We start from the raw sequence: 12,181 nt of genomic DNA, 5'->3' as shown, positions 1-12,181 counted from the left end.
AAATTGGTTACTACTATAACTATCACTTTTTTCATTCAGAAAATTTCTAAGATGTTATTTGCAAAGTATTCTAAAATTAAAGTGTAACTTGTGAATACATTTTCAGAAGAAAAAAATGTATCAATTTGGCTACTTATTTTAAAAATCAGGGCTGCTTTGAAAATAGGACATTTTACACAGTGAAATTAGATTCACCATGAAAGCAGACTTTCTAACTGCTTTTCCTCCTTTCTTTGATTGATGGCTTTTTCTTATTTTCAAAATTAACTTTTATCCTTATTTCTGCTACTGTGTAGGCACAGTATTTATTTGATCTTATCTCTGAAGCATTTGAGACAAAAGGACAGAACTTTTATTCAGTTAAATTTTGAACCTTTTCAAAATGTTAATTCACTTTTAACCAAAATTTATTTCATGGTTTTATGTCACCAATTTCTTTTCTATTCATATTTTATTTAAAATGTTTATTGTTTCTTTGAAGTAGATCTTTCAAATGTAAAATGCTCTTTTTAGTTATTTTAAAATTTTATTAATATTCTGCTCTCCTGCACTTTACTATAGCTGCAGTACCTTTTGGACACCTATCACTCTTGTCTCCCTTCTCTTTGTCTTAGAGTTTGACTGCTTTTCAAGAGAGATTTTGATTAAATGCCTCAGCCTTGAAATAAACTATTGAATAAATTTAAGTAGCCAGGAAGCAAAGTTGTATAGAAAATGAAGAAAAGGGAAAGAAATTAGTTTTAAGGAATTCTTCCTTACTTTCTTCCTTGGGGTGAATTAGAAGGGTGTGTTCCTTTTTCAGGGCCAAACTCCAATATTCACCTTTCGGTGGTGTAAATACAGAGATTGGATTACAGAAACCACAGTTAAAAATACATAAGTTGTTCTCAATGGCTTTTCTTGATGATTCAGAATTATGTATATGAGGAGTTTAAGAAATAAAGGAAATTATAGATGCTTCCTAAAGTGAGCATAATAGAAATTGGATATGATTTGAGAACCCTTGTTCAGGAATCTTCCTCTATTATATATACTAGGAAGATAATGTAATGATTAAGAAATAATGCCCTTAAACGAAATTTTTTTTAAAGAGGTAGGCAGGATAATTTTTCTTTTTCCTCTTTTCTTAACTGCCTCTTTTTAAGCCACCCATATTAACCATCAGCAGAACCTGTATCAACAAAAATAAAGTACATTTGGGGGGAAAATAGGACTGCTAGGGAAAGAACAGCTACTGGAAACCTGTGAGCTGAAAAATAACTGGAGCTTGCACAATACTTTACGGACTTCAGAAAGTCCAAGTTTAAAAGCAGGGTTATTTTAGTCCTACAATAAAGACTACTTTAGACTCAAAGAAGCTCAAAAACAAACTCTAAAAGGTCATGCTGATCTTTAACTAAATTAAGTGCCTTCTAGAGCAAAACTTAGCGCCCTTAAGGATGACAACAAATACAATCAACGGTGTAGCATTTATAATGCAATAAAAAATTACTTAGGTGAAGTAGTAGGAAAATATGAACCAAAACTAAAAAAAAAAATTCTATCAGTAAAGAACAGACTGACAAGACAGTTTATAGAATTAGCAGGTAAAGTCTTCAAGACAGCTGTTTACAGTGTGTTCAGGGACTTAAAGGAAAACATTATTATACTGAGAGGAAAAAATAAGGAGTTTAACAAAATGAGAATTCTATACCAAAAAGTATCCTATCTAAAATGAAAAATTAACAGAGTAGGCATAACTGTCAGTTGGACACCTAGAGAGAAAGGTCAGCCTGAAAGAGTATGGTAGAAACCATCCAAACTGAAGCACAGATAGAAAAAAATTAAATACTAGAAGAAGTTGGAGAGTCTTAGTGAATTGTGAGATAATATTAAGCAATCTCAAGTACGTATAACTGGAGTGTCATAGTGAGATTGAGTCAGAAAAAATCTGAAGAACTAAAACAGCTTTTTCCAAATGTGATGGAAAACATGAACCCACGGACCCAAAAAGTTAAATGACCCAACAGTGAAGACCATACCTAGGTACACCATAATCCAATTACTGAAAACCAGCAATAAAGAGAAAAATCTTGAAAGTGGCCAGAGAGAAAAAGACATATTATTTGCAGGGAATAATGGTAGGCATATTACTGACTTCTTGTTATAGATAGTACAGATCAGAAGACAATAGAATATCATCTTTAAATATCTCCTTTGATAGTGTATTCATCAAAAATATCTTTCAACCTGAAAGAGCAATAAATAAATTTTGAGGTAAAAAAAGCAGAGAGGATTTATCACTGTAAGAAAGGTGATTCCTTCAGGCTGAAGGAAAAGAATACCAGAAGAAAACTCACAGAAAAATAATGAGTACAGGAAATACTAAATGTAAAAGATAGTTAACCATTTAAAACAAAAATACAGTGAATTTTGGGATTTTAACACATAGAAATAAAATTTATGACAACAAATACACAAAAGATGGAGTGGGAGGAAAGTAGAAATGTACACTTATGATGTTATAAGGTTATTATATAATATTTTTGAAGGTACATTGTGAACCTTGCAGCCTGCTCTTGGACAAAAATCATCTAACATGTCCATGAATAAGATAGAATGCTAAAAAACAGTCATATCAAAACAAAGCAGAAAAGGAAAAACAACAGATAGGACAAATATAAAAAAAAAAAAAGCAGGATGACAGACTTAAATTCAGCCTTATAAATAACTGTATTAAATGTAAAAGACTTACACACTCCAGATAAAAGGCAGAGCTTCCTAGATTAGATGAAGAAGCATGGCCCAACTGTCTGCTATCTGTAAGAAATCCACTTTATATGTAAGGATACAAACACTTTAAGAGTAAAGGATAGTAACAGATACACCATGCAAATACTAATCAGAATAAAGCTAAAATAACTATACTAATATCAGAAAAATTAGACTGCAGGACAGATACCAAAGATGAGGTACATTTTATAATAATAATAGAGTCAGTTTATGAAGAAGATAAAATCACCTTAGGTATGTGCAACTGATAGCAGAGCTTCAAAAACCAAGCAGTATAAGCTCAAAGAATTGAGGAAGAATAGATCCACTGACAATTGTTAAGTAGATATTTCAACTCTGCTATCTTAGTAGTTGTAGAAAAAGTAGACAAAAACTGAGTATGGTGTAGAAGAACTGAACAATGCCACTAATCAGCTCAACCTAATAGAAGGATATAGAATACCACACACAACTATAGAAGGTAACATTCTTTTCGATTGCATTTGAAACACTCACCAAGCTAATTTAAGAATGAGCAAAAAGGAACTAAAAATATATAATCCACTAGTGAATATTTCCATCTGTGAACATGGTATGCTCATTTATTATATGATGTTATAGAATTTTCAATACAGTTTTGTAATTTCCTCATATAATCTTCTCTATTATCATGTTTATTCCTAGGAAATAATTGTGACAATTATGATAAGATCTTTTATTTTCCATTATCTGTTCTAATTAGATATTGCTGGTATATAGGAAACATACTCAATTTTGTATGGTAACTTTGAGTCTGGCCAAGCAACTAACCTCTACTTTAGTTAGTTGTTTTTTTTTTAAGATTTTATTTATATATTTGACAGACAGAGATCACAATTAGGCAGAGATGCAGGCAGAGAGAGAGGAAGGGAAGCAGGCTCCCTGTCCGGCAGAGAGCCTGATGCCGGGCTCGATCCCAGGACCCTGAGATCATGACCTGAGCCAAAGGCAGAGGCTTTAACCCACTGAGCCACCCAGGCACTCCTGAAGATTTTATTTTTTTAAGTAATCTCTACACCCATTGTGAGGCTTGGACTCTCACAACCCCAAGACCAGGAGTTGCATGCTCTTCCAACTGAGCCAACCATGTGCCCCTAAGATAAGCTTTACAGTGAGTGACAGAAAACTGACCTGAGATGGAAAATTGACTTGATCCATTGTGATGTTTTTGATGTGTTAATGTTAAAAGAAAAATCAAAATTCTTTAACCGATCTATTATTTATAAATATATTACCATCTTTTCTTTTTAGATTTTCAGGCTTAAATTGTTAATGACTTCTTCTCTTCTGTGGTGCATTTGATTGCACTCTTAGTTAAGGTTCTGTAATAAAGCTCAATTTTAGTGATCACAGAGCCTGAATGTTGAAATAAGCTATTTTTAGAAATGCTGGGTTTATGGTAATGATGAAAGTTGTGTCATGTTGTTATGGCAACCAAAATCTTAAAGTACTGATTAATGACAAGCTCACTGATTCTGTAAGTAAGGAGTTCATTTCTTATCACAGCTAAATGCTTTAAATAATTATTTAAAATGTTTCGTGAACATGTTTTAAAATGGGTGATATCTCCATTTAGTTATATATTAGTCTTTATTAGTATTTTTGAGATTTATAATACTAAATTTTTAGGACATTGTGATGTTTGTAACAGGAAAAATCGAATTTCTTAATGCATGGTATTCTGATCAATAAGAAAAGTATTGCCCTTCTGTACAATTTTATAACATCCTCATCTTCTCCTCCTTCAATTTCTTTTTTCTTTTTTCCAGCAGTTAATTAACTACATGACCGTTATTCTTGATACATGATACACTGGTATAGCAAAGTCCTTTCTAAATGTGAGAAAGACTTTCTGAAACTTGGAAATAGGGTAAATTGGTCTGGGAGAGCAGTGTGTCCTTTCTGTGTCACACTGAAGCATTGTTAACAGACCCCTCGAGAATTATGTAATTACTTGGGGGCATGTTTCATAGTTTGATGCTCTGCTTATTATTGATTAAAGGCCCCATGCTTCCTAATGTCCTGTGTATTTTTTTGCTCCATAGGACATTAACCCGTTCTGTGTCTAACCTGTTTCTATTCTAACCTTCCTTTCCAAATGCCTATAAATGACCAGTTCCTCAAAATGTCCTGTGAACTATCTTTACATCTTATGTTTCCTATGAAAGAGTTATAAATTTTTGACATTCTTTCATTCTATGTATGAATCATGTTTTTATTTTCTAAAAGTTCTGTTTGCACTATGATGATTATTATTAAACTGTGCAGAGGCCAATAGAGCACCACCTAATAAATTACTACTTATGAGATTTCATGGTAATAAAGAGACCAAGAAAGTTAATGGTCTAACTTTATAGATACTATAGCTTACTTCAAAATTTTTTTCCCTTTCAGCTGGCCTTTTTGTATATTCTTTGGTCATGTGAAAAACAGGACACCTATCTTTAGACTTTAACCTCCAGAAATAATTCTAAGCAATGTCTACAGTAGCCAGACTGTGGAAAGAGCCCAGATGTCCATCAGTAGATGAATGGATAAAGAAGATGTGGTACATAAGAAAAAAAATTACCATTTGCAACATTGTACATAGAACTAGAGGGTATTGTGCTAAGCAAAATAAGTCAATCAGAGAAAGTTTTCATATGATTTCACTCATATGTGGAATTTAAGAAACAAAATAGAGGAGCATAAGGGCAGGGAGGGAAAAAAGATAAGAGGAAATCAGAGAGGGAGACAAACCGTAAGAGACTTAACTCTAGGAAACAAACTGAAGGTTGCTGGGACGGGGGGTCGGATGGAGTGATGTAACGAGCACTGGGTGTTATATACAACTGGTAAATCATTGAACTCTATCTCTGAAACTAATAATATATGGTATGGTAATTAATTGAATTCAAATGGAAAAAAATAATAATTTTAAAAGTACTCTCCATCCAGCAGCTCTGGACTTGGCCGTGGCTGATCAAAATACAGAGTGTAGATCTGAGGTGGATGCCCATGCTAGCTCCAATGTTCTGCATAGACCACTAGAAAACAATACTGCTTTCATCCCTGTCTGTACACGAGTTGATCCGTGGATGAGCACATTCCAGGTTTTCAGAAGCACATGACTGACATGATTTGTTAGTGATTTTAAATGTAGTTAGATAATACCTGAAACTTCCATTCTGAACATTATTTGTCACTATAATGATTCATCATTATTCGAGACTCTGTATTTCTTAAATGATACTAGTGAATAATTTGGGCTGAGACACCAGGCACGCAGGCAGATATACAGATACACGCATATTTTTTAAGATAAAAGCTACATACTAATTGCATAGTAATTAGCACAATAAATAAAGAGGAGGAGATAGTAAAATGGCAAAAGAGCAAAACTTTTAACATCTCAGATTTGTATATAAATGTAAAAATATTTATATACAAATAACTGGCATGCTCATTATAAATCATTATAAGGAACCCAATTCCCCCAAATAACATGTAGGTATACAAATATGTGTATGTGTGTATATGTGATGTATTCATATGTATGTGTATAAATAGAGGGTTTTTTTTTTAATTAGCAGGTCATTAAAACACTTTCAATCCAATGGAGTAATTTAAGAGCTGGAAGTACCCTGTATATATTATCAATCTCAATATTTTGCCTTATGGTAGTGAAGTTAGTCCTAGAAAGGTTAAATAACTTGTTCAAGGCAACAGTAATTAAGTGGCAGAGCTTCAACTAGAGTAAAGGTCTTCTGAAAGTGATGTTACTCACTGTTCCATTTGATCTCTACTACATATAGTTCATTAGAAAAAAATTACTGAATGTGAGTGTGTGGACCTGTACCTGGCTTTGGTAGTGATAGGTAGTGAGAGTGAACTCTTAAATTTGTAGAGAAACGTAGAAAATCATTATCAGTCGCAGTTCTTGCTCTTTACAGTTTGGATTTGACTCTGATTCACTTTGGAGAATCTCTCTTCCCATTGCCTTTCTGTCCTGGTTGGCTTTAGCAGCTAGCTGACAGGCCAGGAGGAACAGTCGTTTTGCCTTTCTTTATTCACCCCACTACATGAGACTTCTTTCCTCCATGAGCTTTGGTATGTCTTATCTTGTTCTGCACAACTGTGTTCATTTTTTAATCCCTTCCCTATCTTGGTAGCTTCCTAAACTGAGGAACAGAATGAGAAACCCTGTACTATCGAACAGCAAAATTGAAAATAAATTATAAACTCCTATTTGGTCTTATTGGCTTGGTTGTATTTATTTATGTCTTAGTAGTATTGCTTTATTCTGATTTTCTCCATTGTAGATTTATAATGAATTTTCTGTTGCATTGTGAGTTGTAAACATTTGCAAGCTAGGGGCGCCTGGGTGGCTCAGTGGGTTAAGCCTCTGCCTTCGGCTCAGGTCATGATCCCGGGTCTTGGGATCGAGCCCCGAATCGGGCTCTCTGCTCAGCAGAGAGCCTGCTTCCCCCACTCTCTCTCTCTCTGCCTGCCTCTCTGCCTACTTGTGATCTCTGTCTGTCAAATAAATAAATAAAATCTTAAAAAAAAAAAATTTGCAAGCTAGTTTAGCTTATAAACAGAAACGTGCCCTGGGTTATTAAAATTTTTTATCATTGACTCTTGGGAATAAAATTTAAAATTTATTCAGATTTTCAGGATTCCATTCTACATTTACCAGTTACTGTGAACTTTTTAAACTTATATTTAACATTCATTATTGTACCATATTCTGATTTTAAACTTCTTGTGGGAGAGAATAACCTTGTCTCTTTGTATTCTTTATGTAGTATAAAAACACACTACATTTAGATTGAATATAGATCTTAGAATAATAGGTGTAAGTAATGGATGCTTTATAACCCTCCCCCCAAATCTGTCTTACTGCTTTGAGTAAAGAACAAAAAACGCTGTGTCTAAAATTCATAATTTGACTAGTTGCAAAATGGGCATCAAATGTGTACTTAACAGAATTTTAGAATATTAGTTTATAGTATTTTTCATCTATTTCATATATGGAAAATAATTTTGCATCATACTGATGCATTTATTTTTATGCTCAGTTAATTGTAGGATTGATCAGTAATAGATCACAAATATCTCGAAGGCTCATCTGGTTAAGTAGATTTCCAAACCAGTTTCTACCATCCTCCCTTCCAGTGAAAAGGTGGTATGGCCAGTAGCATTACTCCAGTCTCTTCAGAGAATTTACTAAGTGTAACTTCCTTCTATCCACCCTCATTCTGAAAGCTTTAGCAATTTGGGGGAAATTTCGAATCGATTCACCTCACCAAGAGTTTGAGACCCTGTCAGAACAGGGTGCTGATGACCCTAGATCATAAGTTTACTTTTCTTCTCATTCTGTCCAATTAATTTTATTCTTTCTTAGACCACAGATACACAGATAGTCTTCCAAATATCACTTGCACGTTCCAAAATGGAATAATTATTTCTAGCTCTGAGGATCAGGGAATGAGAGAGTATTTGAATGTGAGAGAGAAAGAAAAGCATCCTGGGCAAATGAAGGAATAGAGCAGAGGAATTAGGTGAACAAAAGCAGGGGAGAGAGAACAGAAATTGTGTCAGACCTCAGGATCAGAGTTGTGATATGGAAGATGCTATAAAGGATTCTAAAGGACAGGATGAGGGATTTCGACTTCCCAGAAACCAGAGAAACTCCTTGAAGGAAGGCCCTGGGTGAGGGAGAGACAAGATAATAGGTGTGGTTTAGAAGAATTAACCTAACAGCAGTGCTTATAATAGATCGAATGTGAAAAGACTAGAAGAGAGAAGATCAGATGGGAGCTTTTTTCTCTACTCCCATTACAAGAGTTCGTTAGGGTCTGAACTGAGGTGATGCAGCATGGTTATGCCACTGACAGAAATGAGAAACAACAACAAAATAGGTTTGGGAGTAAAGCTTGAAAGACGCATTTAAATTTAGTTGTAAAAATAGAACAGATAGTGTTTTTGTCACTAAGGCATAGTGATACATGAATAGAAGTAGTTGAGGATGGCAAGAAGTAAAGGTCATGAGAACATAGAGTTGATGCAGATTTTATGAACCCCATGCTATTTTTTTCCAGCCAGATCTTTAAAAATTGGCTTTAGTTCATTTAAAACTTTTTATTCTCTTATGTGCATATGTAGAAATGCTTTTTGTGGAAAATGCTGACTTGTTGGAGGCAAGTGTCACTTTATTTTAACCCGGTAATATAAACAGATGAGAAATCTAAAATGTGGTTACTAGTGTAGGAGCTATAACTGAAAGGACAGTTTACTGTAAGTTATTCTGAGATTTGAAGATTTGATAAGTATGAATGATGATAAGCCTCTTTCGTTAAGGTTAATGTGTTACCAGTCACGTTTGCAAAATCAGGACATTGATGGCAGGTCAGTTTCTGTTGCTTGTCTAGTAACCCTAAAGATACAGCTGTGAACAAAACAGAGTCCCTCCCTTCTGCAATAATAAATAATGAATATAAAAAAGTATGTTGGATCCCCAAACCAAAGTAAGTAACTTGTGTAGTTGTACAATGATTTTTTTATGTATATACGTGGTAATTATGAAAATGAAATGTATTTTTCAACTATGAAGCTTCTTGTAATTCTTAGTATTTTATTTTTGGATCATGTGTTCACGTATTGTTTGTTTCGCCACAGAGAGCAGATCATAAAACAGTCTACAGAATTAGTCTGCAGAGCTTACAGTGAGGTGTATGCCGCCGTCATGGATCCAGTCAATGAATACAAAGATCCAGAGAGCATCCTCCACCGATCGCCACAGCAAGTGCAGACGCTTCTCTCCTGATAATCTTATTTGAATGTGTTAGCATAATGGTGCATCCCTGAAACTTTAAAGGTTTTCTTGTTCTTTAGTCTGTTAATCTCCTCTTCGAAATTGGATGGTTACGATTTTCTTTGTATCATAACATTGTAGGTCCCAATAATTTCTTTTCTTTGATCTCAGTACCATGGAAGTAGGCAATACAATCTTGACCTGAGTCAGGGTTGCTCTGTATCTGCTCCTTCTGTAGAGATGGTGTGTTCTCTGTGAGCCACCTCCCCAGCTCTGTAACTTTCTGGAATATAAATATGTATGGGGGAAAGTCGTATGAAAGGTATGAGGGATTTTTATTTTACAACATTAGTTCCAAATGAATAATACATAAAAAAAAAAGTTGTCTAAACTTAAGAATTAATATGAAGATGGGACAGAACATCTCCTTACCTAAAGATTAAGTGGCTTTCTTATTAGTTATTCATGTGAGGAGACATATTTAAACCAAGGAGCAGAAATATACACTTAGCAAAAAGTGGGAAAAGAGAGAGAGAAGTAATTTAAACAAGGTGGATTTCACTCTGTGTTTACCTGGCCTGAATTCAAGGTGATGTTCAGCACTTCAAAAGGATTTTAGGTAGGGAGTCACCCTGGGCTGCATGTAAGTCTAGTGTCTAATTATAGGTATTTGTTGTATAGTCTGAACTCTAAATCCAGCCATCTACAGATTCTATCTGATGTTCAAACCAAAGAATAAGGATCTACTCTCACACCAGAGGAAAAATACAGAGTAGCAGCTGCTCACTGACAGTGTGTCTATCCTCCTGGTGGCCCCTCACAAGAATGATTTGGGCTCTGACTTTAGAACTTTACCTATGAGTAAGATTCAGAATCACTGTGTTTTTTTAAAAAATAGATCTCAATGTGTTTGATCTGACTTTACTCTGTTGGTAAGATTTCAAGGATGATTCTTATTAGCAAAATATCTTAATTTCTGATACAACTATAAAAAGAGGTGAGTCCCTAAGTTATGAGAAAACTGAGGCATAGGGAAAAAATGGACAAGGCGAAAATATTTTGCAAATTAGTAAAACTAATATTTATGTGACATATAATATTTAACACTTATTTACAAAGCATGGCTTATTCATGTATCTGAAATTTTAATTGTTTATATTAATATGATTCTTTTGGAGTAAGAGCAGTTATTTATCACTTCTTTTGGTATAAATCTGTGCTTTTAGTCTTTTTCCTTCAATGAGTATATGTGGTATATAAAAGATAGAAAATAAAGTATGATATAAATCAAGAACTTAAATTATATATAATTTATTTCTACCATGAAAAAAGATTGCTACCTTATTGATGAATCCCTTTGTTTTCTAGGAAAAAAATGTGTTGGGCTTTTTACACACAGTTTTCTCAAAATATTAAAATTATTTCTACAACAGTGATAATTGAAGTACATTTTGATACATCTCATCAGTGTGTTTTTAGAAAATGTACTACAGAAAAGGAAGTACAGTTTAGGACCAAATTGAGATAACCAGTATAAGACTGATGAGCAGAATGTGTTATGAATATTATCTTGAGTACTACGTCAAAATAAAAGGTTTAAGTGCTAATTCATGGACACAGCACTTATATTTGATAGATACTTCCTGGTTTGTGTTTTGATGCGGCATAAATATAACCTTAGCTAGAGAATACATGTGAGCCTTTTCTCAAAGAAAGGTATTTGCCTCGCAAAAACCTCTCATTAAATTCTTCTCTTTCTTTCTTTGCACCTGAACTTGAACGGGTGAATATTACCTGAGAAAAATCACATAAGTGGACTGAATGACTTTTTAGATTCATGATCGCAGTCTTCAAATGGCACTCAGTACTGCTTTGTAGTTTACTTTGTCTCTTTGTTAAACTGACCTCTCCACTTTTCAAGAAGACTTTTCTGCCCTCACTCTTAGTTAATGACCCTCATAATTTATAGAGAAAATAGAAGCCGTTAGATTAATCTCCCTTACTTCCCCACCTTCAAATACTGCACACATCTTCTCCATCTTTCCTATAGAAATTGCAAAAATGATTTTTTATGAAGTTACAAACATAGAAATTATCATTTAAAGTCATAATTTTATAAAAATTATAAGTATCTTCTCTGGAGTTGAAAATTGTAACTGAATTTTAAAAATTCACTGTAGGAATTGAACAGATTTGAACAGTTGATAAAAAGAATCTGCAAATTTGAAGTTAGGCCAGTGGAGATTATCCAGTCAGAGGAACAGAGAGAAAAAAAGGATGGAGGAAGAAAAGAAAAAGAAACAAAGGATGAAGATGAATAGGGCCTAAGAGACCTGTGGGATATTATTAGCAATATTCACTCGGTGGGTGTTTCAGAAGGGAAAGAGAGGGAAAAGGGGGCCTAAAGAGTATTTGAAGAACTATTTGTAGGAAACTTTACAAGTTTGTTGGAAAGTTTAATATATACACATTTAGGAAGTTAACCAAGCCCACGCAGAGATACATACCAAGACACATCACAATCAAATTATCAAAAGCCAAAGTCTAAGAGGGGAACTTGAAAGTAGCAGGGAAGGTAACTGATCGTGTACATGT

At 34.1% G+C, this 12,181-nt stretch overlaps 1 protein-coding gene across 2 annotated transcripts in view; it reads left to right on the top strand.

The window, feature by feature from the left end:
* COG6 (component of oligomeric golgi complex 6) overlaps positions 1-11,225 on the top strand; it is a 76,524-nt gene extending 65,299 nt beyond the window's left edge. For both annotated transcript variants that reach the window (XM_059143838.1, XM_059143840.1), the window contains exon 19: positions 9,451-11,225. In XM_059143838.1, the coding sequence (XP_058999821.1) occupies positions 9,451-9,598 (148 nt within the window). In that variant the 3' untranslated portion in view covers positions 9,599-11,225. The remainder of the gene's footprint in view (positions 1-9,450) is intronic.
* Positions 11,226-12,181: the final 956 nt, after the last annotated feature.

The sequence above is a fragment of the Mustela lutreola genome, chromosome 13, assembly GCF_030435805.1.
Source record: "Mustela lutreola isolate mMusLut2 chromosome 13, mMusLut2.pri, whole genome shotgun sequence".
Lineage (NCBI taxonomy): Eukaryota > Metazoa > Chordata > Mammalia > Carnivora > Mustelidae > Mustela > Mustela lutreola.
Note: the sequence above shows the minus strand (reverse complement) of the source record. Positions and strands in the feature narration are given on the sequence as shown.